The sequence below is a fragment of the Castor canadensis genome, chromosome 1 (genome assembly GCF_047511655.1).
Source record: "Castor canadensis chromosome 1, mCasCan1.hap1v2, whole genome shotgun sequence".
Lineage (NCBI taxonomy): Eukaryota > Metazoa > Chordata > Mammalia > Rodentia > Castoridae > Castor > Castor canadensis.
In genome coordinates, this window is record NC_133386.1 from 16,162,961 (window position 1) to 16,187,745 (window position 24,785).

Genomic DNA, 24,785 nt, shown 5'->3' on the forward strand with positions numbered 1-24,785 from the left:
ATGCATGAAATAAAAGTCTAAGTATATTCTGAAAATCATTCAGAAGTCATTTCTATATGAATCCTTCAGTTTTCGTTGAATAAAGCAAAAACAGAAAAGATGCAACTCACTGCCTGAGGCACAACTGGGGCTGCAGCTCCCACATGGATAGCATCGTAGGGGGCTTCGGCGGCATATCCCATTCTTCCGTCACCCACTGAAAAACAAAGCCATGCTTTCAAAACCTGTGCAGGCCAAACCTAATATGGCAAATTATAGCATAAGAGGTTGAAAGTGGGGAAAAGGTAGATTTTATTTTGAAATAAATGATATTGGAAAACTAGATTTTGTTTTGTGTGAGAAAAAGTCTATCCTCAGACATACATAACAATCAATGGCAGGAGCACTGAAGACCTAAACACGAAAAGATAAAATGAAAAAGAAATAATGTGAGGATGTATTCCTATGATTTCAGGTAGCCATCAGGACACAAAGCACTGGGGGAGAAAAACGGCAAGTGTGACCACATGAAAATTAAGAAGTTCTATTAAAGGGAACCAGTTGTAGGGACACTGATCAATGGCGGAACCACTAGCCTCACATGTGCAAAGGCCTGGATTCCATTACCTGTAGTGCAAAATAAATAAATAAATAAGGGATGGGCAATAAGATGAAAACGCACACCACAGACAAGAAAAAAGATTTATGATATGTATAAACCAACAAAGGGCTCATCTCTAGAAGACCCATAAATCAAAGAAAAGTACAAGCAATCCAATAACTAAACAGGCACTTCACACACAAGGAAAACAAATGGGAAATACATGTAAAAGTCTCGAATCGCGTTGGTCAACAGGAAAATGCCAATTTAAAATTGTAAAGAGATACGGTGTTATAGTTTCACTACACCGGAAAACAAAAGTAATTGTTTTTCTTATTTAGTACTTAAAGTGAATGTAAAGGAATGTAATTATTATCTTAAGCTTGCATTACGATCTTCTGAAAAAACAACAACAAAAAAAACCCAAAAACGCTCTGGTAAAGAAAATGTTTAAAGTTTTCTGATACTCACCAACCAGCTGTACTCTCCCTGAAGACAAAAGTGTTGGATCATCCTTTCTGACGTTATTTATGGAGTCATCTACTAACTCTTTAATGTGGTCAATTCCTATGACTTTTCCACTACTTCCAACCTGAAAAAGAGAAAATAGTTCAAGAGTTCACTGGGCTAAATTTGTTTTATTAAGTGTCAATAATATGTTTCCTTATTTAAATTTGAGAAATCAAAAATAAATAGCTTAAGCTTCCAATTATATTGTTAAATCCTCAGTCTATCAAACATGATCACACACAATTTCTCAACTATAATCTTTACTGAGTAATTATACTTAAGCACTTGAGAAACTAGAATAGGCTGGTGGAGTGGCTCAGGTGGCAGAGTGCCTGCCTAGCAAGTGTGAGGCCCTGAGTTCAAACCCCAGCACCACAAAAAGAAAAAAAGAAAAAAAAAAAAAGGAATAAGTAACGAAAGTATTACACTAAGAAATTAAATCTGTTTGGATTTCTAGTTTTCTAATCCAGAACTTCAAAATGGGTTCTAACTACCAATATTTAATAGTAATGCAATAATTTTTATTTAAATTCCAGCTAAAAGTGTATCATTAAATATTAAAATGTTACAAAAAATTTTTATGAAGATGAGTGAGATGGTGCTTGCCTACAATGCCAGCACTTGGGAAGGTGAGGTAGGAAGATGGCAAGGCAGCTGGATTCCAAGACAGTCTAGGCTACACAGTAAGACCTTATCTCAAAAAATGACAAAAAAATTCATGAGGTAGGATTTCTATACCTGATTGTACTGTGCCTGTTAGTGGAAATTATAAACATAAAATGTTAAAAGGACTCAAGTAACAATACTAATTGCAAAAAAGTTCAACACAATATAGGCTCTGAATTCAGACTACATGGGTTCCTATCTGAATTTCATCATTTACAACTGCATAACCTTAGCCAGTTAAGCTTGTGAATCAGGGTTCTTCCCTGACTTAAAAGATAACTCAGAAACCTAATGATTTTTAAAAATGAAAATTCCAGCCAGGCACTGGTGGCTCATGCCTGTAATCCTAGCTACTTGGGGGGCTGAAATCCTGAGATCAGGAGGATCACAATTCAAGGCCAGCCCAGGCAAATAGTTCTCAAGATCCCATCTCCAAAATAACCAGAGCAATATGGTCTGGAGGTGTGGCTCAAGCAGTAGAGCACCTACCTTACAAGTGCGAAGCCCTGAGTTCAAACGTCAATCCCCCCAAAAAAAAAAAAAAAAATCCTCTAAAACTGTACATATTTAGCACAGAGAATAAGTCACGAATTAAATGCAATTTCTAACATTTTCAAAAAGAATTGCTGATATCCAGTAGTGCGGACTTGGCCTCTACAAAATAAACAATTTCTGAAAAGTATGTGACACTTCATTTTATACCAGGTACTGTTCTAGATTCTTAGCGTACAGCAATGAAAAAAATTAGATAAAATTCCCACCACTGGAGTTTACATTCTCATAGGTCTACTGAAGATATCTATAGCAAGTTACATGGATTCTAGTCCAAGATGGATCCACAAATCTCAATTTAGCTAGGCCAGAATCTTCCAATCTGGCCTTCGGGCACAAGGCTTCTCATAACTAACCTGACCTGATTATCTGAGCACAGGTGAACCTTTATTCCACTTGCTTCAGTGGATCCTCAGCTGATACTCTGGATCATCACTTACCAGCTGAAACTTGTGTGATAAAAAACTGAAGCACAATAAACAAGTCATTCTTCCTAACAGTACTTTTCCTGATGTAAACAAAGCTCTACCTTCATGTGTAATAAATCCACAGGAGTGTCTGAAAAACAGGCTCACCATATTCTTTTCTGTCAGGTGAGAATTTGGCAGAATGTGGTTTGGGACCTAATTGGGATCCCAATGGTAGAGACTGTCTGAGGATGAAGCTAACATGGAGGAACATAAACCAAGACCCAGAGAGAAGTGCATTGTCAATAACAATATCCGGTCCTCTCTAAATCCAGCCAGGCAAGAACCTAGATGTTTTCCTACACTTTTCCATTGCATAACGTAAATAAATTCCCTTACAACAATCCTAGTGATGCATATTCCTACTGCTGTCTTAATAGAACCAAAAAATCAAAACCACTATATATACATATATATATATACATAGAGAGAGAGAGAGAGAAATCACACAATATGTTTCTGTCAGGATCAGAGTGAAAAACAGAGCTCTTACCATGCGTGCAAAGCAGGCAGTAAGGATTCCACTTCCAGATCCTACATCAAGAGCTGTAGCTCCTTCATGCAGTTGATCAAACAGAAGTTCTAGTGCATATGCATGCTGCCAAAAGAAAACAAACCAAATACTGATTTTTTTCAGGACTCTAAAGTACACATACAATACCATATAAAGTTGCCAAATTATCTTCTATGAAGACACTAAAAATATACTTATATTCACATAGGAACCATATAAGAAAATACTGTTAGAATTCTTAAAGTTAGATATAGTGCTTCAGTAATTCTAGATATTCAGTGTGAATTAAAATTCAAAGTCAAAACATAAAAAAGGATTTACAGTGAAAAGCCTCTATCCATTCCAATCCCCAACTATTCAGTTTCACTTTTTTTAAAGGCAACCAGTGTTTCCAGCTTTGTGGTATCTTTGAAAAAATGCTCTGTGAGCAAATACATATGCATTTTAAAATTTTTATATTTTGAAGGATCATTCATAGCAATACTTAAAACAACTGTTTGCTCTTTTTTTAGCTCAGGAATATCTTTTAGCATGGACGTATTATAATAAATATCACTAATGAGACATTTAAGTTACTTGCAATCTTCTAAGCAAAGCAAGAAATAAAATAATCTTAATGTCAGGCGTATCTGTAAGACAGTAATATAATAATCTTTATAAAAACCTTATAAAGTATATTTATATGTTAAATTGATAAAGGTAAAATTAAAAGAACCAAGGGATATATATTTTTATGCTTATGGTATACATAAGTTATAAATAAAATTATATTGGTTGTGCTTTGGATCAGATCAAGAAGTAAACCCTTCTCTACCTCCATCCTCTTTATAAACTTGCATTTCAGTACTTTTCTAAAATATGAAGTTGGAGCTAATGTTATCTCAAAAGCTGACCTTAAACGCCTGGTGTTTTCATTATTAAAAATCATTAAATATATTTATTATCAAATTTAGTTGATAAAAATACATGTTCAAGTTGGATATGGTGGTGAACTCCTATAATCCTAGCACTTGGAAAGCTGAGAAAGGAGATCTTGAGCTCAAGGCCAGAATGGGCTACACAGAAACCCTGCCCCAAATAAAAAGTGAGAGAGAGAGAGAGAGAGAGAGACAGACAGACAGACAGAGAAATGGAAGGAAGCACAGAAGGCAGGCTAAAAAGAGTCCTAACAATCAGATGAAACTTATTACCTGCAATTTTCTTTTCCCAAAAGATTCAGAACAATGATGAAATCTAAATAAGGTCTGTAAATTGGCTAACAGTGTTGAATTGATGTTAATTTCCATATTTTGATAACTGTACTGTGAGAATGTAAGAAAATGTCCTTATTTTAAATGTAAAGAGTATTATACCTGCAATTTATTCTCAAAGAACTCAGAAAAAGGGAAATATATACACACCTACATAAACATATTTACATATAAACATACATAAATTTGGGAGAAGAGAGAAAGAATAAATGATAAGGCAAATGCGGTAAAGTAACATTTGGGGAGTATGAATAAAGGTATACAGTACTGTTTTATTCCTACATTTCTGTAAGCTTGAAATCATGTCAAGATTTTAAAATTTCTCATCAGAACTAGGAACAGGGAAAACGAAGGACAGAATGGGAGTTTCATATTCTGCACAACTACTCTAGGTGGTAAAAGCCAGAATACTGGTTCCCTTTTTTGGGGGGTGGGGGGTGGGTCTAACTAGAAAAGGCCATGAGGAAGCCTTCCGGGATGTTGAAGCTGTCCAACAGCTTCATCTGGGTGGAATAATGCATATCCATAGGTATACATTCTGTGCACTAAGACTTGTGCACTTTACTGTGTGTATATTACAACAGAAAATTTAAAGATGACTTATTCCAATCACTAAAAGTGGATGATCAAACTATTAAGGTCCTCCTGATCTGATACAACAGAAAGACCATTTAGGAAGTGTTCTTTAAAACATTTTTTAAAAGGAAATAGTTAAACACCACAGGGAAATAATTAACCAAGTTCAGAATGTGAGAATTTCTACAGGACAAAGAAACTAGCTTTGTCAAAAAATAAGTAGCAATTTGAAGAGGAGGGTCTAGTAACCACTGTGGTGCTGCATACATATAATCCCAGCACTTGGGAGGCTGAGGTAGGAGGACCACAAGTTTGAGACCAACCTGTAATACATAGGAAGGCCCTGTCTCAAAAAAAAAACAAAAAACAAAAACAAAAAAACAAGTTGGGTGCCTGTGGCTCACACCTGCAATCCTAGCTACTGAGGAGGCAGAGATCAGGAGGACCCAGGATCGAAGCCTGCCCTGGGCAAACAGTTCATCACAAAACCGTATCTCAATAAAAAAACCAAAAAAGGGCTGTTCAAGTGGTAAGAGCACCACCTTAGCAAGTGTGAGGCCCTGAGTTCAAACTCCAGTGCTGCCAAAAAAAAAAAAAAAAAAACATAAAAGAAGGGGTCAGTTAAAATTAAGAGACAAAAATGACTAACATGAAACCAAACAGATGCAACATCTGGACCTTGTGTGGATACTGACTTAAGTTAACTGTGAAAGAACTTTTTGAAACATCTGGCAAAGTGTGAACATAAAATAGGTATAAAACAAATGAAGGTTATTGGGTATGAAGGCATTACAGAGTTGTATTATTAAAGTCTTTGATATTTAAAGATACAGGGATAAAATAAGCTGCTTTTAGTATCTCCCAAAAGTTTAGTAATTTCTATTATAAGATAATAAGAATTCTACTATGAGAAAAATGGAAGTAAAGAAATACCTCCTATAATACCGCACTTTCATGAATCTAGAAATCAAAAGGACCAGAAGGGAATTGTTAAAGGTTCCAACCCATAATTTACTGCAGTACAGATCCAATAAAATTTCAAAAGAAATTCTGGCATGTTTTTCTTTTTTTCAGTACTGTTTGTACAGAATTTATTTGGATTTTTTTTCTTATAAGGAGGGTATGTTAAGAAGTCAGGTCTGGGCAATTAGTTTGCAAGACCCTATCTCAAAAATACCCAACACAAAAACAGGGCTGGCAGAGTGACTCAAATGGTAGAGTGCCTGCCTAGCAAGTATGAGGTCCTGAGTTCAAATACCAGTACTACCAAAAAGGTGGGGAGGGTATGCTAAGTTTTTATTAAAGTTTCAGTTTCATTCATATTTAAAATGTTAAGGCCTTCAACTAGTGTCTTCCATATTCTTATTACTATAGCTAATCTTCAGTATTTTCATTTCTATGTCTAAAAACTAGCGTATTTTAAAAGTTTACTTTTTAAGTTATGAAAAATTTCAGACCCACAGAAACATCAGAAATATAATGAATGTGCTTTTCTCCTCACATAAATTCACCATCTGTTTATTTGTGCCTCACTATTTTACCAAACTATCTGAAAATAGGTTGTGGATCTCATGGTGCCTCACTCCTACAAACTTCAACACATATCTGCCAAAAGCCAGGACATCTTCACAGTCGTTACTGCACAGCCACATCATCATCAATACCACACTCGAGAAAATCCACTAGTATCATCCAGCCCACTCACCACACTCAATTCTCCTCAACTGTCCTCCAAAAGTGTCCTTTGCAAATCTTTCTCCCTATCCTTTCATGGCTTCTATATTTGCCAGTCTAGAATATTCTTTCCTCATCTCTCCTCCATCTACCACTCTGCTCTGTTCTTCTGAACAGACTGTTTTAGTGTCCTGTTCAGTTGTTCCCGCAGGTAACACCCCACATCCTACATGTGTCTGTCTCCTTGGGATTGGATTCCAAGAAAGAACTTGCACACGAATGCGCCACAGCTCCTGCTGCACACCTCCCACTTTCCACGTCAGGAGGCACATGCTGGTCATATCCTGACTGAACACATTAAGTGCAAATGCTTCAAATTTGTACTTAGAAAGTAAACTGTGACGACTAGAAGACCACATTATTTTCAGGGCATAGTTTTCTCTTTGGAACTCATGAGTAATAAGGAATAATAATTTGCGATCACATGAATATTTTTTGCTCCCTAGCAGTCATCCCATTAATGGTTTTAGATTCATTGACAATCTTGCCTAAATTAATTATTAAAATGATGATTACAAAATAGTAATTTTTAAAATTTTATTCCTTCTATATATATTAGTTGGCATTCTTCTGGTTTTCCTGTAAAGAACAGCTTTCATGAACTGAGCAGGTGGCACATACCTGTAATCCAAGCACTTTGGAGGTAGAGGTAAGAGTATCTCAAGTTTGGGGCCAGCCTAGGCCACAGTTATAGGACCCCCATCTCCAAAAAATAAATAAAACCCACATGTACTGTATGATTCCACTAATACGAGTATCCAGAGTAGTCCAATTCAAAGACTGACAATAGAATGGTAGTCACCAGGGCAGAGCGAAGAGGGAATGTGGAGAGATTGAGTGGGTACAGAGTTTTCATTCTGGAAATAGAATAGAGTTCTGGAAAGTAGTTGCACGACAATGTAAGTGTACTTAACACTACTAAACTGTCAATTAAAAATGGCAAATTTTATGTCATGTATTTTACCACAATTAACATTTTTAATGCATCCTTTTCAAAAATGAAGGCAACCCTTTAAGAGATTTGAATGGACATTTCTCCAAAGACGATACACAAATAATCAACAATCATATAAAAAGACCCTCAATGTCATTAATCATTAGTGAAATGCAAATCAGAATCACAAAGAGATACCACATCATAGTCACAAGGAAGGATAAAATAAAACAGCCCATAATGCATATGGTCAAGGAAATAAAAAAATGCTGATAGAACTGCAGAAATGGTATAACCACTTCAGAAAACTATTTAGTGATTCCTCAAGTAGGATATGTCCAAGTAATTCTACGACTAGGTACACACCCAAAAAAAACAATGAAAAGTTGTGATCACACAAAAACTCGAATGTGAATGTTTATTAGCAGCATACTTTAGAAAAATAAGAAAGTAGAAACAATCCAAATGCCCATCAATGGATGAATGGGTAAACAAAATGTGGTATATCCACATAATGAAATATTATTCAGCCATAAAGAAGGAATGTACTGATTTACACTATAACATGGATAAATTTGAAAACTTTCTGCTAAATTTTAAAAGCCAATCACGAAAGGTCACATATTATTCCATTTATACAAAATGTCCAGAATAGGCAAATCTAAAGAAACAAAAACTAGATTAGTAGTTGCCAGGAGCTGCCTGGGAAGAATAGGGGATGAGAATCAACTTCTATTGGGTGTAGGGTTTCTTTTGGGGTGAGGAAACTATTTTGAAATTACACAGTGGTGATGTTTATATAACTGCCAATAAACTAAAAACCACAGAAATATATCCTTTAAAGAATGCCTACTCTAGTATGTAAAGCTGCTTCATTTTTAAATTTTTCAAAAAACGCATCCTCTGCCATGGAATAACTTCCCATGTTTTATTCGGCAGTAAACTGGATACAAAGGACCAAACTTCAGTGGGGCAAAAATAACACAATATTTCCTTTAATGTCTGAAAACACACCCCTGTAGCCAATTTCCCAAACATATTGAGTATCAATTTTTTAAAACAACTTTTAGGATTAGGTCAATGCTTCTATATACATCTTTCTTTTGTGAAACAGGGGCTTACTACATAGACAAGGTAGGGCTGGATCTAACTAAGTAGCCCAGGTTGGCCTTGAACTTGCAATCCTCCTGTCTCAGCCTCCCCCCACAAGTACACGCTCAGCTTCTACACACATCTTTCATTTGAAATAGTGATTCAATCTATTTGCAAAGATCTTAAGACTATAACCTTTCTAAAAATCATCAATTTCTTTGAATACATAAATGCATAAAGAAGCCATTACTTTTCCATGGCTAAAAAAAGAAATGAGAATGAAGAAACTGATAACAGATGTAGGGTACAGAATGACAAGCTGACCTCATTTGCACTTCTACACCCCTCATCATCTAACCATTCTTATTATAACCTATCTTACAGTTTTTTGTTTTCACTCCTAGGAAAACACGGATGTGTGTATGTATGCATATTTTGTATATTAAAGAATGTTCTAAATACCCTCTGCATTCTATTTTTCTCCTTGATGTTGTTTTATTTGTTTATTTGCTTTGAGATCAAGGCTTACCTTGAGTTTGCTATGTAGCCCAGGATCAAACTCACAATCCTCCTGCTTTGGCCTCCCCAGGGCTGAAATTACAGACGTGCTCTGCCATGCCTGGTTTCTACTTGATGTTTCTTAAAGACCTTGTCAGATTCACACTCACAGAGCTTCCTCACTTTACAGCTTGACAGTATTCCACTGTATATCCATACAGTACTATAATTTATAACTACTTACTATTAGTGGACTATTAGTAGTTATTGCTATTTTTTTGTTATTATAAACATTTTGTCAATGTATAACTTTAAGTCATTTTTGTACTTATACAACTGTACTATGGGATAAATAAAACTGGGAAGTCTAAGCTATATTTATTTCACATTTTGATAAATATCTCCAATTTTCACAGGTATCACCTTCTAAAAACACTCAATTTACTCTCCCACCAAAAACAGGAATGTGCCTACCAGTCATATTGTATTGATATCAACATAAAGTATCAAATTTTTTGATCTCTGACAATGTAACAGGTGAAAAATGGTCCTTTACTCTAGTATTAATTTGAAATTTATTCAATTTAAATGAAGATAATACCCTTTCATTTAACAGTCAATATCACTTGCATTTCTTATCCTTTATCCATGGGATTTACTGGTTATTTTTTTTTAGTAAAGGATACATAGACATAAATATGTATATATGTGTACATATAAATTTGCTCTATGCTGTCATATGTATTATATGTATTTCTCTCAATTTTTCTTCTTTTAACTTAGCCTATAACAATTTTTCTCTGTAAAAACCCTAAAATTTTATGTTGCAAAATATATCAGGGTTTTTATGGCTTCAGTATTTTTGCAATATTTTTAAAACATTAAAAATATAAAACATTGAAAGCAAACATGCTTTCAATTTTATAAATAAGCTTCATATTACTACCAGTACAAATATATACAAAGATTTTATTTAGGATAAAGTTTAAATGAGAGCTTCTCCAACCCAAACATCAGAAAGCTATTGTTCTCACCAGCAAAGTCCAACAGAGTACTCATTCAAACAACTGATATTTAAAACCTAAGAAGGTGAGCAAGCACTATGGCTCATGCCTGTACTCCTAGCTACTTTGGAAGATAAATCAGGAAGATGGCAGTTCAAGGCCACCCTGGGCAAATAGTTCACAAGATTCTATCTCCAAAATTAACAGAGCAAAACGTCTGGAGGTGTGGCTCAAGTGGTGCAGCACCTGTTTTGCATTATGAAGCCCTGAGTTAAAATCCCAGTCCCACCAAAATAATAAAAATAAAATAGAATAACTGAAACCCAAGAAAACTTCCAGACTAAAAGTGCTAGTCTGGGACCTTAAAAATAGGTCCCTGTCAAAGTTATGCAGCTTTGCACTTGCTATACTTAACCATTTCCTAATGATTTTTCCAAATAAAATGTGAACTATTCAACTTGAAATTTCTATATTGTGGTCATTGTACTGTTTACAACCTTCTCTCCTTCACTTAGCTCATCACTAAACAGCCTGCTTCTTTCCATTTTTACATGCCGTAGACACTAATGATGACGTCAAAAGCTTTAGTCATGACTGCTTCTGCCAAGAAGGGATACTGTGTATAAAGCATTTAGTATCACTTCACAGAATTCATAAATAATAAAATTGACATTGTTAAAATTTTTGAACTTTAAGTCAAACATGATCCATTTGTGACCAAATGAACAAAGTTAACTTACCATATGTGGAGCACTGATTGTTGCTTGGAAACCTGCAAAACAAGAAAAGGACTACTGATACATTCAGCTGCAAATATACACCAAATAGTTCAGATAGTTCCTTTTCTAACATCCATATGTTCTTTCTCACAAAAATTCTTTTTTAGCTTTTATGATCTCAAGAAAACAAAATGTTAGAGAATCAGCATAGTAAAAATCAGAAAATACAATCATGCCAAAGACTAATAATTCACGTAGTAAACTAGTTCCCTATTTTAAAAAATGTCCTGTCTCATATTGTTAGCTAAGAAAGGATTTTTTTTCTTTTCTTTTCTGAGACAAGTTGGCCTTGAACTCACAATGCTCAGCTTTCCAATCAGGTAGGAGTACAGGCATGCACCACTGAGGCTCAGGAAGGATTTCAGTAAGTTGAGAATTGGCAGATTTATTGTTTTCTTCAGATTTATAAAACAAAAATAAACTTCCATATATAATATTTATACAAAATCTTTTTATAGTTAAAGTGTTTCATATTTCTGGCAAATTTATAAAAATAGAATAGCTTAAGAGACTAATAGATTACTTCAAGTTACTCTCTATATTATTATCTGATGTTAATTCATGCTATCTTTTGTTGGCTGTTAGCTTTCAGTTTCTTTCCTTCCAGTGTTACTTTCTCAAAACTTATTTACCTGCTTCGGCCTCTGAAGCAGTTTTCACTGAGCGGTGGTAGCAGGTGCCTTCGGGGTTCAGAAGCTCCCCAGGATCTTCTTTCTGACTGTCACAGTGCTTCAAAAGAAGACAGCATGGCAGCTGGTGGACAGAATCCTGAGGCCCTTCTAAGCCTCAAAGGCGCCCACTGCCAAGGCTCAGCAGTTCAGCAAAACCTGCTTCAGGAGAAGGAGTTAAATATGCAACTTTCTACAAACAAATAAAAGCCAGAAAATCGGGCAAGTAAAGCAGAAAAGTCAATAATAACAACTCAGGTATGCTTATTTCCTTTAAATATTGATTAAAAAATTAATGCTGATGTGAAACTCAACATTAAGACCTCTCAAAAAAACTGAGTACTCACTAAAACCCCTACATTCTCATCGAAAGTGTTGTTCTTCATTAAAATATTCTAAAAACCTCATTTTAATCCTTTATTCATAACATACATTGCTTGAAAACATGGAAAAAAACACATTTTTTAAAAATAGATGTGCTTGGGATTATGAAACTCGCTGAGTCATAAAATTCAAATTAGCAGGATAATAATAACTATGTGTCCCAGTGTTTTTCTAATTACAAAAATTCTAGATTAAATGAAGGAAGATGTGACATTTTCAGAAATCTAAAGCTTACCTATTGATTGTGGAGAATCCATATAAGGGTTACATTTTGCATAGTGGCAACGGTCCGTAGCCAGCATCACTTCAAATACTTTATCTGTCTTGATGATTCCATTTTCTGAAATGAATGAGGCAAATGTTTTAAGAAAGGAGTGTCATCTGATATATTTTAGAATTACTACTTTGGCTATACTGTAGAGACTGGACTAGAAGAGGGCAAAACTGTAAGTCACTGCAATGGTCCAGGTAAGTTGGCCTTTAATGATGACAGTTAGGATGGAGAAATAAAAAGGATTTGAATGACATTTAGTAGGTAATGTATACTTGACTGACTGGAATTGGGGATGGAGGTGGGGATACTGATTGTGATGCAGAAGTCACTCAATGATTTGAGAAATCCTGGAGAAGGATCAGAGTTAGAGGAAAAGGATAAGTTATTTAATCAGGGCCTATGGACCATACAAGTGGAGACACTTAACAATTAGCTAGATATAGATCTGGGGTTCAGGAAAGACATCTAGGTTAGAAATACAGGTTCCTATTTCTATAGATGACAAAGTAATGCAAGTAAATTTAAAGTGGCTAGGGAAGAATACATAAAGAAGAAAACCTAAGCCAACATTTAAGAGACATGCAAAGCAAGTGGAACCTTCAAAGAAGATGGGGAAGAGCAGCCCCGGAGGCAGGATAAGCGCTGGCCAAGATATTGTCAGAGAGCCCAGAAGTAAATTTTAGAAGAAGGAAAATAAGGTCATGATTAGTTCTTTGACATTAATGTGAATCTTCAATACAGAATTCATCATACCACACATCTAACTATTATTCAATAAAGCTCTTATTTACTCCTTGTATGTTTACTGGCTGTTGAAGACATTGCAGACACAGTGCTATATGCTTGGGACAGTAAGAACAAACAAAACAGACTAGCTACTATCCTCACAGACCTAAAACCTGTCAGATTAAATGTATGAACTTGACTTTAACAATCCAGAAATAAATGAATTTTTCTTATTGTTGTTTGTTTTGAGACAGGCTCCTGCTATTGCAGCCCAGACTGGCTTTGACCTTGTCAATCTCCTGCTTCAGCATGAATGCTGGGATTGCAGGCATCAAAGAGCACATGAGGAAACATTTTAGGTTTTGGGAGCCATACAATTTCTCAATTCTGCCACTGTAATGACAGTACATAAACAAAAGGGTATTGCTGCACCCCAATAAGTACCTATTAAGCTAGGCAACAGGCCAGATTTGGCCTGTGGGCTGTTTGCTGATTCAGGTAGTATTTATACACTATATATGTATGTCACATTTTTGAAATTGTATTTTTTAAATTAGTGACTTTTTATGTAAATTATAACAATAAACCTGATTTTTAAAAAGTATAAATCTAGGATTTTATTCCCAGTCTTTCAAGGCTGTAGAAAAAATGTTTTGAATAAGAACTCAGAGAATGCTGTACACATAAGCTCTTCCTGAAGAACTTTCTAGAGGGTGTGCTTTATATAACCAAGATAAAAGCAGGATACAACAGCAAAGAACATATATCCAATTATAGAGCAAAGATTAAAATAAGGATAGGGATATGAACAGAATAAAAGTATTTGAATGTTGTATATTCCAAAAGAGTAGAAAGAACGCAACTAAAAACAATAGGAGGAAGAAAAAAGGCAGAAAGGAGAATTAGATCCCCAACTGTTATACAGGTAATCAGAGGAATCAATGGATAGCATTTAATACTGATAGACTAGATAGTAAAAAAAGTTAAGATAAAGGAGAACTAGGGACACTATAAAAGGTATAAATATAAGCCCTCCAAATAACAAAAAAGTTTAAAAATTAACAAACAAGGCGTATCAAGTAGAGAAAATATTGTACTTTAAAATATAAATTCTGGTTAAATTATCCCAAAAATATTTCTATACACAGAGACTTAGGTAAAAAGAAATTTATACAAAAAGGTTATTAAAATGAAACAGTAGAAGCATTTTTTAAAAAGTTTTAAAAGCAGAGTAACAATATAGAACATTTACTGATGTTTACTATGGACCATACATAGTCCTAAGCACTTTACACAAACCATCTCTTAAAATACAAACTTATAAACTATGAAAATACTTTCATGTATCTTTAATAAGCCTATAAAGTAGGCACTATTATTATTACTCCATTTCATAGATGATAAAATTAAGGTTAGAAAGACTAACTGGCTAAGTAGTCCAAGATCACAGAATAATAAGGGGTAGGGATACTTAAATTGAGATATTAGACACCTATTGACCACTTCACTACTGTTACTAACACATTCAAATAGCTTAGTGGATTTTACTAATTCATTTCCCAAAATAATTCTTGAGTGACTCATTTGCTCTGACATCAATTCGAATTCCAGAGGGGTGACTCATAGACTCTCAAGGCCACCAGAGGCCTTAGAAGCTACCAAGTCTAACTTCTTTATAAGTTGGTACCATGCACTCTATTCCAAGAGTTGAATTAATACGATTCTTACTAGCTCAAAGAACTATCCTTTCCACATTCAGACCACTGAAATTATCAGTAATATCTCTGCATTATGATGAACTGAATCTCCCCTTTTTATAAGTCACTCACATGGATACTTAAGTGTTGCTCTCTGGAACCACAAATAATATGTTGAATTTTTCCATCCAGCCAATCTTTTCTACACACCTGAAGATATATCATGGGCTGGCAGAGTGGCTTAAGTGGTTGAGAGCCTGCCTAGCAAGCATGAGGCCCTGAGTTAAAACCCCAGTACCAAAAAAAAAAAAAAATTAGCTATAAGATATATCATGACCACCTGAGCCTTTTTTTTTTTTTTAGGTTAAGAAACCTAACCCAATTATGTTCATCAGTTTTTAAAATCACCATCATATTCACTTTACTCTTCCCTAGATAGATACTTGAAGTGTATTGTTCAATGTACATTATAAAAACCAAAGCAAGCAAGGCGCCTGTGGCTCATGCCTATAATCCTAGCTTTTTGGGAGAATGAGATCAGGAGGATCAAGGTTCCAGAGACTACATCTCCAAAATAACCAAAGCAAAATGGACTGCAGGTGTGGCACAAGCAACAGAGCACTTTCTTTGCAAGTGTGAAGTCCTGAGCTCAAACCCTAATCCCCCCAAAAAAGTAACTAAAGCGATCATTTCCCTCAAGCTAGATAATATACTCTATCAATCTCATTTGAGTTTCTTTTGTTCATTCTTTTTTTTTTTTTGGTGGTGGTGGTACTGGGGTTTGAATATGCAGGGTTTCACTTATGAGGCAGGGGCCCACCACATCTCTAGGCCTAGCGTGAGTTTCCTTGGTTCCTTTCTTACTCTATACATATAGAGACATATGGAAGTTACTAAAAACTCTAAATTGTTCTTAATAGCATGTCACTAGTCATTTATTAGAATGCTGAACACATCAAAGCTCAAAATAAAGTTCTGTTTTGTTTTTGGGATACTGGGGGTTGAACTCAGTGCCTCGTACTTGCTATACTTGCTAGGCTCTATCGCTTGAGCCACTCCAACAGAATAAAAGTTTTATTAAGCCATTACTAAGTGTCTTTCAAAATTCTCATCACGAGGTGCTTGTTATTTATTTTTGCCCAGAATTCCACATTTTGAAAGATGTCTACACCAAATGACATTTACTAAATTATTAAATCATTTTCCTATTTTTGATAACCTATGACATATATAACTGTCAGTACCCTAAAACATTTCCATCAAAAAACAAAGTAATTTGATGTTTTACTTTGCATGTATAGCCTAATTAGAGGCAAATGTGCAATTACCACTAGGCTTTCTGAACCAGTGAACAGCTTGAGAACTGCCCATACTCAATCTGCTTGTAGTCCTAGGGTGCAATGGCCCTAAGTAATTAATTATAATAATGGCTAATGTTGACCTAAAAATGCAACTGATGCAAATAAAAAGCTAGTAAAGTTCAAAAAGGCAAATGTAATAGAATCCAAGCTATGAGCCAAATAAGAAAAAGCTTGAGAATATAAGGGCATATGTTTCCCTTCCCAACTGAAGGGGTGGAGAGGGACACAGAGGCTAAATCGAATTACAAGAGAAAAATCTAAAAAGTCTATGCAAGAGTCTCTCTCTTTCTCTCTAAATGTAAAAATGTGGCATGATTTTAAGCAACTGATAAAGGCATTTGATATTTCTCTTTAATAGTAGAAGGGTCGGTGGTATCAGATGCAAAGAATAGGGAATAAACTTATGGCATACTACATAGCTTTGAAAATTATTGACAGTCATAAATATTAATGATGTTACTGATTTTCGACTTTTACATTAACAATGCAGAAGCTTTATTTCCTCTCAGAATAAAATTTAAATTCTTTTGTAAAAGAATTTCTAATAAATTGGGAAGTAAGATGGAGAGCTCACTAATATCCTTTCTTAAATACTGGAGGAGTCAGGCTGGAGGCTTAGCTTAAGCAGTAGATCGCCTGCCCAGCAAGTGTGAGGCCCGGAGTTTAAACCCCATAGTGCCAAAAAAAGCCCCCAAACAAACAAACAAAAAACCTGGAGGAGTCAAGAGGTAGTTTCAGTTTATAATTAAGGACTCAAAGATACAGGCTAACTCAGTAGTAGAGCATTTGCCTAGCATGCTAGAGGCCTTGGGTTCCATCACCAGCACTACAAAAGAAGTTACAAAGGTAACCATAAAAGAGGAACCAAAAATTACAATATAACTATGTGTGGTAGGAGAAAACTTGTAGTGTATAAATACCAATTCATTTTGAACGAAGGTCAGCAGCTGATATCTAGAGATAATAAAACAAGAAATAGCAGTTTAAGTATATGATTTAGAGATGTGAGGATAATCATCAAAGGACTGAAAATAATTAGAAGTGGCTAACTCTAGGCATTGACCTGGGGATGGGCAGAAACAGGGACAGAGGACTATCATTTTTAATTATAAGTCCTTTTTTCATTAGAAGTATTACTTATTATAATACTTGGTTGAAAAATTATCCTTTTAATTCTCCTAATCTTACTATCATAGAAATAGTATATGTACAGCACATAGCAAGATGTATGTATACAGCAAGATGCAGCAGAGACTCCTTTCCTTCCAGTGATAGAATTTTAACTGGGGTGTAAGCTAGGCATGTCAGTGCATGCCTTGTGTCCCAGCACTCAGGAGGCTGAAGCAAGAGGATTACAAGTTCAAGGCCAGCTTGATACATACATCAAGATACGTGTGTGTGTGTGTGTATCTGTATCTATATTGAGACCCTGTCTCAAGAAAATTTTCTTGAGAAACTGGGCTTGAGTGTTTAAACGCAGGGCCTCACATTTGCTAGGCAGGTGTTCTTATTGCTTGGATCTCTCTACCAACCCCCAGCAAAGCAATTTTTTAAGCTGAGTATATTCTTTAGTCTCCCTTTAATTATGTGTAGGCTTACAGTCAAGTTCTTACCAATGGAACATAGCAGAAATTGTATGTACAACTTCCAGATCATGTCTGTAAAAGAAACGGGTATTGTCCTTCCCACTAGAATGTGGAAATGATAAAGGAAAACTATCTTGAACCTTGCCAGTGAGGGAAAGAGCAGGGCAACATAGAGAAGGAGCTCAGGTCTTCAACAATACGGAAACATGATATTGGCCTTGAACTGCTGATACTTGGATTGTTATGGGAAAGAGAAACTTTTATTTCGTTTAAGCCAGTGTTGTTTTGGTCTTCACAATCACAGCCAAACATGTACCTGATGCACAATGCATGTAAGGAGGAAAATGGGATCAGTCTGTAGGAGTGGAGGTGAGCATGGGAGAAGGCTGCATAAAACACTAAAGCCTGAAAGATAAGTCATAGGTATTTACACTTGATACCGTAACCATTTGGAAGCCCTCCTCACCCCAGAAAACTGACATAACAGAAAGCTGTACACTAGGAAAATCTGTGTAATGGGAAAAATGGATCTGACCCCAGGGAAAGTGAAAAGTATACCAACGTATCAGACACCAGCAGCGCTATTCCAAGTGTGAACTAAGAACCTAGTGTAGGACAGCACTATACTTTGGATCTGCAATGTTCCCCTAAAGGCCCATGTGTTAAAGGTTTGGTCCCTAGCTTGGTGCTATTGGGAAGTGGAAACTTAAACAGGTGGAACCTAGTGGGAGGTCTCCAGGTCATTGGGTCTGTGACTGTGCCCTTGAAAGGGATTTGTGAGACTCTGGACTCTTCTCTCATGTCCTTGTAATGAGGTAGGAAGCTCTGCTCTGCTTCTCCATGATGTGCTGTCTGCCACAGGTCCAAACAGAGCCAATCAACCATGCACTGAAACCTCTAAAACTGTGAAGCAAAACAAACCTTTCTTCTTTATAAGTTGATTATCTCAGGTATTTATCACAGTAATAGAAAGCTAAAAATTGGTATTATGAAGTGGGACCACTGAATATAGCTATTCAGACAATGTGGAGAAGGGGTCAGAATTGGCTTCCAATTCCTTCCATCAAGGAAGGAAGGAAGGAATCTGGAAAAGTTTGGAAAACCAACCTAGAAACAGCCAAAAATGCTGTAAGCAGAGCTTAATGGGAGGTGCTGGTGGGGTCTCAGTAGACCCAGAATGCTGATGAGGTTTCAGATAGAAATGAAGATTGCATTGGGAACTGGACTAACGGCCACCCTTGTTACCCTGTGGCAAAGAATGTGATTGCATTAGTTCATGCTCTGAGACTGTGGGAGCCTGAGTTTAAAGGTGATGTACCAGATTATCTAGTGGAGGAAATTTCAGGGCAAAAAAGCATTCAGGCTGTGATATGAATCTTACTAGCTGCTTTTAACCAAATTCACAGTGAGAAGTGGTAGCAAAAAGGAACATATCAGAGTTGAAAAACTTGCAATTTGGCCAGAGAAGAAAAATACACGTAGGTGCAGCCAAGGAGGTTGCTGTTCCTAAAGAGATTAACGTCATTAAAAAGAAGCCAAGTGCTCTGCACCAGGGCAATAGGAAAGATCCCTGGTGGGCATCCCAGGAATCAGCAAGACCCCACTCAAAACAGGCTAAGATGGAGAAATGGAAATTTGTTTCAAAGACTTCCCAGGGCAGTCTTTTGAGAAGAGAGAGCCAGGGCACCACACTCACCCAGTGCCACCGTCAGAAATTATCCTATATGCAGCCAGCAAGGCTCTTAAAGGTTGCTACAAGCTGTGGTTCCAGTCGCACAAGTACAGCTTACACTAGTGGCAGGCCTTGACATTACCCATGTGATGTGAGTTTTGTAGGCATACAGAAGGCAAGTTATAGGATCATGGAGACTTCCACTTCAGATTTCAAAGGAAAACAGGTAATGTGTGACAGGGTCAGAATTCCAGCAAAAAAACCCCAGACAGAGCAATGCATGATGGAGTTGTGAGTGTGAAGCCTAAGCTGCAGTGAACTTACCAGAAATTCAGAGTTGCCAGGAACACGGTACACCTACTGAGGTGAGCTACAGGCAATGCATAAAACCTGCCTGAGGGTCACATGGGTTGCAACCAACAAAACTGCAAGGGCTGGACTGCCCATACCCTTGGGGGCCTACATCCTGCCACTGTGTACCCTGAATCTCAGACATGGAGTTGTAGGATTTAATGTTTGCCCTGATGGGTTTTGGTCTTAGTTTGGTCTCCCCCATCTATCTCCAGATTACTCCCTTTTGGAATGGGAATGCATACCCTGTCCTACCATTGGGAAGTATATAACTTGTGTTATTTCTTTTTTTTTTTCTTTTTCTTTTATTATTCATATGTGCATACAAGGCTTGGTTCATTTCTCCCCCCTGTCCCCACCCCATCCCTTACCACCCACTCCACCCCCTCCCTCTCCCCCCCACCCCCTCAATACCCAGAAGAAACTATTTTGCCCTTATTTCTAATTTTGTTGTAGAGAGAGTATAGTGTTTTTTTATTTCTTATTGGGACTCACAAATAAAAGAGTTTGTCTTGAGTCACACAGACTTTGGACTTGGGCTTTTGAGCAATGCTGAAATAGTTAAGATTTTAGGAACTCTTAGAGATGAACCAAATGCATTTTGCACTTTAAGATACACATGAACCTTTGGAAGCCCAGGCAGAATGCAATAGTTTAGATCTGGAATAGCCCCCAAAAGCCCAATGGTCTTGTATTAAAGTCTTGGTCCCCAGCTTGTCAGTACTGGGAAGTGGTAAACACCTTAAGAGGTGTGGTCTCATGGGAAGTCCTTAAGTCATGGGGGCTGTGCCTTTAAAGGGGACTGTGGGATCCTGGTCATCTCTTTCTTTTTAATTTCCTGGCCGTGAGTGAGGAGCTTTGCCCTACTACACCCTTCTGCCATGATGTACTGCCTGACACAGGCCCAAGACAACAGAGCCAGCCGATCATGGACTGAATCTCCAAAATGAACCAAATAAACCTTTCCTCTTTATAAGTTAGTTATCTCAAGTAACTGCTGTAGTGACAGAATGCTAAGACTGATGGTATCAGTGAAAGAGATGGCTATGAAAGGCATTTATAAGAACTGGTGAGTTAATTTGATGACAGTCTGAAAGAAAGAATGATTACTGCAAGATTTCTGATCTGAGAGAATAGAAGAATAAAAGTAAACCAAGCAGTAGAAGTATCAGAAGTATGAAGTAGATAGATTTCAAGCCATAGAGAAACTTCTTCTAAACTTGTTATAAAGTTGCATCTTTAGGATTGGAGCTATAGCTCAGTGAGTGCTTGCCTAGCATATGTAATGCAACATCAAAAAAAAAAAAGTTACACCTTAGTAAAAGAAATATTGCCTTATTATATTAGATTATAAGACTTACCCATTATTAATCATTTATCCTAAATTTCTTCTCAATTATAACAAAAGAAACTAACAAAACTTTAACTTCTAAAATTATTAGGTGAATTAGGTGCTAAGGAAAGCTTGAGACACAACCAATATATAAAATCTAAAATGGAAAAGATTTAAATTCATATTGTAATCAAAGAAGTATTTTATGTAATGGAAAGTTATGGCAAAGCACATTAGGTATCAGATATTGTTTAAAAATATATGTCTTTCTCTATTCTTTAGTCACTCTTAGTTGGTAGGTAAAAGTAAATAGTTTCTTTCAATACTACTTCTTAAAGGAAAAGGATGTTTCTTGGACTCATTTTCATCTCTGAGCAGGGCGCCAGTGGCTCACGCCTGTAATCCTAGCTACTCAGGAGGCAAAGATCAAGAGGCCAGCCCAGGGCAAATAGTTGGGAAAACCCTATCTTTGTGGGGGTGGCAGTGATCCCTTTTCATCTCTGACAAACTAAAATCTCATGCAGTCCTCTAAAATGTATGTAATATGAGAAATTACTGTTAAAATGTTAATTTCTATGGCTTGCTCCTATAATATACATACTCTATACTCATTATGCAATCTGTAATACTATTTTAAAATCACAAAGAATCCTGAAATTGGATGAGTCCTTAGAGATGTAGTGTATATTCAAATCTGATGGCAAAATCAAATCCCTTCTACAATATTCCTTATAGTGAAATGGTCAACCATTCTTTGCTTCAAAACATTCAGTGACAGAAAACACTACTTTTCAGAGCCAACTCTTTGTTAAGATAGCTTTGTGAATTCTTCCTTATAATGAGCCAAAATCTGCCTCCCATTTGTCCTGGTTTGACCTCTGCTACATGACATTTCTTCAAACACCATCATCCCCTAAAGCCTTCATTCTCCTAACCCTCGTTCTTATCAAAGCACCATAAAAATGCTGACTCTCTTACCATCTTCATCTTACTTGCCTAAAGACCTTTGGTTTGCACTATCACCTTTAAAGCAAGCCGGAGTAAAATACAATATGAATAAAAATATGTAGAAGAGCCGGGTGTTGGTGGCTCATGCCTGTAATCCTAGCTACTTGGGAGGCTGAGATCAGGAGGACTGTGGTTCAAGGCCAGCCTGGGGAAATAGTTTTCGTTATTCCATCTCCAAAATAACCAAAGCAAGATGGAATGGAGGTGTGGCTAAAGCAGCAGAGCACCTGCTTTGCAAGCATGAAGCCCTGAGTTCAAACTTCTGTCCCAAAAGAAAAACATTAAAACTAATTTACTTCCTTTTACAGATCCCTTTTCATGTCAACATGGTCACATTTCCATCTATTTCTAAGATTTTAATTAAAAGAATTTAATTTAGAGGCTGAGGGAGTAGCTCAGTAGCAGAGTACTTGTCTAGCCTGGGTTCAACCCCCAGCACTGCCAAAAAAAAAAAATTACTTAGGAAAAATGCACACCAAGGAAAAATAAAGAAATATTTTCAAATTGTGTGTCAAAAGCAATTTTCACATAGGCAATTTGTTATTTGTTTTGTTTTGTTTTTTGAGACAGTGTTTCACTATAAACCAAGGCTGGCCTTGAATTCATGATCCTCTCCTGGCTCAATGTGACTGCTAGGATTATAGATGGATACCACCATGCCCAGCTCAAATAATAAGCTAATAAATAAAAAATAACTTAGCTAGAACTACCTCAGTAAGAAGTTTAAAGTTGCACAAGTGTTACAAAAGAAGCTAAACAACTTGAATTCTCTGATTTCCTCTTTCCAGTCATACATCTAGTGTAAAACTTAAGTACTTGCAACATTCATGAATGTTAAATATTCCTTATTAAATTTTCTGACAGAAAAATATCCTTAGAAATTTTTGCTAAGAACAGTAATACATTAAAGTGACTATAAACCACTGGGAAGATCGAATCTTTGCTTACCAGAAATTTGGCCCAAAATGGAGAGACTTTAAGAGCCTGATAGATTATAAATTTGTGCCACTGCCAAGTGTCTACTGTGATAACCTACTGGTGGAAAATTACTTAGTCACAATTCATGTACAGAATGTTGTATACTGTAAGAGTAGGGACTCAGACCATGTTAAGAAAGCTCATTACAATATTTACAACATATTGTGTTTATGTGCAATCCATGAAAACCTACATCACTTCCTACTATTGCCTTAGTCCATAAACATCTACTCTCAATAAAATATTCTTCCATAAAGTAAATGCTGGCAATGACTGACACAATTCTGACATCTAAACACACTTCACAGGCTGGAAGAGTGGCTCAAACAGTAAGGGTGCCTGCTTAGCAAGCATGAGACCAACCCCAGTGTTGCCAAAATAAAAAAAAAAAAAAGTCTAAACACACTTCATTAGCCTTCGTTACTAAATATTAAAAACACAATCCCCACTTTCAGTATTAATAAAAAAAAGTCCAGTGATGAATATATTAAGTGCCAAACAGTTCTACTTATTTCTCCCATTGACCTTTATAATCCTAGCACAGATGTAGGCATATAATTAATGGGCACCTCACTGGCATCTGTGGAAAAAAAGGAATGAGCATTAAGTTCTTTGATTCAGTTTTTTTTTTTAATGGTCCTAGCTCTCAAGATTACAAATAGAGTTGAGAGATAAGACAAACACATGAAAAGCTACAAAACACAGAACAATTAAAATAATCACCTCGAAGGATATGATTTGCGAAGTCAGTGGCAAGGAGAACTATAAATTCTGACCAGTGAGATTATAATGGACTGCGATTCTTCTGATCTTCCGATCAGACAGTGACAATTTAAAAAAGACAATGACACAGCACTCATTCCACCCGAACATGTCCATCAGAGGAAGGAATACCAGTAACTGCAAGAGTGATATGAAGAAACTTCCGTACAAGGTTCTTAAAGCCGACAGCAGCCCGGAAAAGTTAGCACATTCCACATCCACGATACTTGGCTGGGCCAGGACCTCCAAAGGCTCCAGAGGTTCAAGTATCTCAGGAACAGCATCCCCCGGTTGTCTCTCTCTCCGCCCCCCTGGGAGCTTTCCATTAGCCGGAGAAATTTCTCCCAGCACCCGCAGTGGCAAAACTCATCTTCCTCGCCCTCCCCTCGCCGGTATCAGACGGTGGCATCTCCCTCCAGAGGAAAAAACCGAGGGCGGGGGAGCCGAATATGAGAGCAAGCTTGCAGGGAATCAGCATGGAGCAGGAGGAGGAAGATAAGAAAATACGGGGTAGGGGGACCGGGTCCCAGCCCAGTCACTAGGAATCCAGGCCCACACCCCCGCCCCCGCCCCTGAAGTCACGCCCCTCGCCTTTCGGACCGCGGATTCCAGGGACAACCCCACCACCAGCGCCGCGACCAGTCGGTCGCCCAGGCCTGCGGGGAGAGGACTGCCCCGTCCCCCCAGCTGCGGCCCCTTGACCTTTCCCTCCTAGTCGCCAAGTGACAGGTCCCGGGGGAGGCGATCGCCAGCGCTCGCCGTTGCGGACTACCGGTGCAACCCTGCACCGAAGCCCTCCAACAAGCGCGGGGGTGCAGACAGAACGTTC

The 24,785-nt window shown here is 37.0% G+C and overlaps 1 protein-coding gene across 6 annotated transcripts in view; it reads right to left on the bottom strand.

Annotated features, from left to right (window-relative positions):
• The window catches only part of Pcmt1 (protein-L-isoaspartate (D-aspartate) O-methyltransferase), a 58,853-nt gene that overhangs the window by 9,203 nt on the left and 24,865 nt on the right, over nucleotides 1–24,785 (bottom strand). For 4 of the 6 annotated variants that reach the window (XM_074072381.1, XM_020176011.2, XM_020176012.2 and 1 more), the window contains exons 2-6: nucleotides 12,444–12,548; nucleotides 11,118–11,149; nucleotides 3,269–3,373; nucleotides 1,052–1,172; nucleotides 111–196 (exon numbers count right to left, since the gene is read on the bottom strand). In XM_074072381.1, coding sequence (XP_073928482.1) covers nucleotides 111–196; nucleotides 1,052–1,172; nucleotides 3,269–3,373; nucleotides 11,118–11,149; nucleotides 12,444–12,510 — 411 coding nt within the window. In that variant the 5' untranslated portion in view covers nucleotides 12,511–12,548. Of the gene's footprint in view, nucleotides 1–110; nucleotides 197–1,051; nucleotides 1,173–3,268; nucleotides 3,374–11,117; nucleotides 11,150–12,443; nucleotides 12,549–23,917; nucleotides 24,457–24,785 lie in introns of those variants that run through there. The other 2 variants (XM_074072379.1, XM_074072385.1) reach the window with 2 other exon arrangements.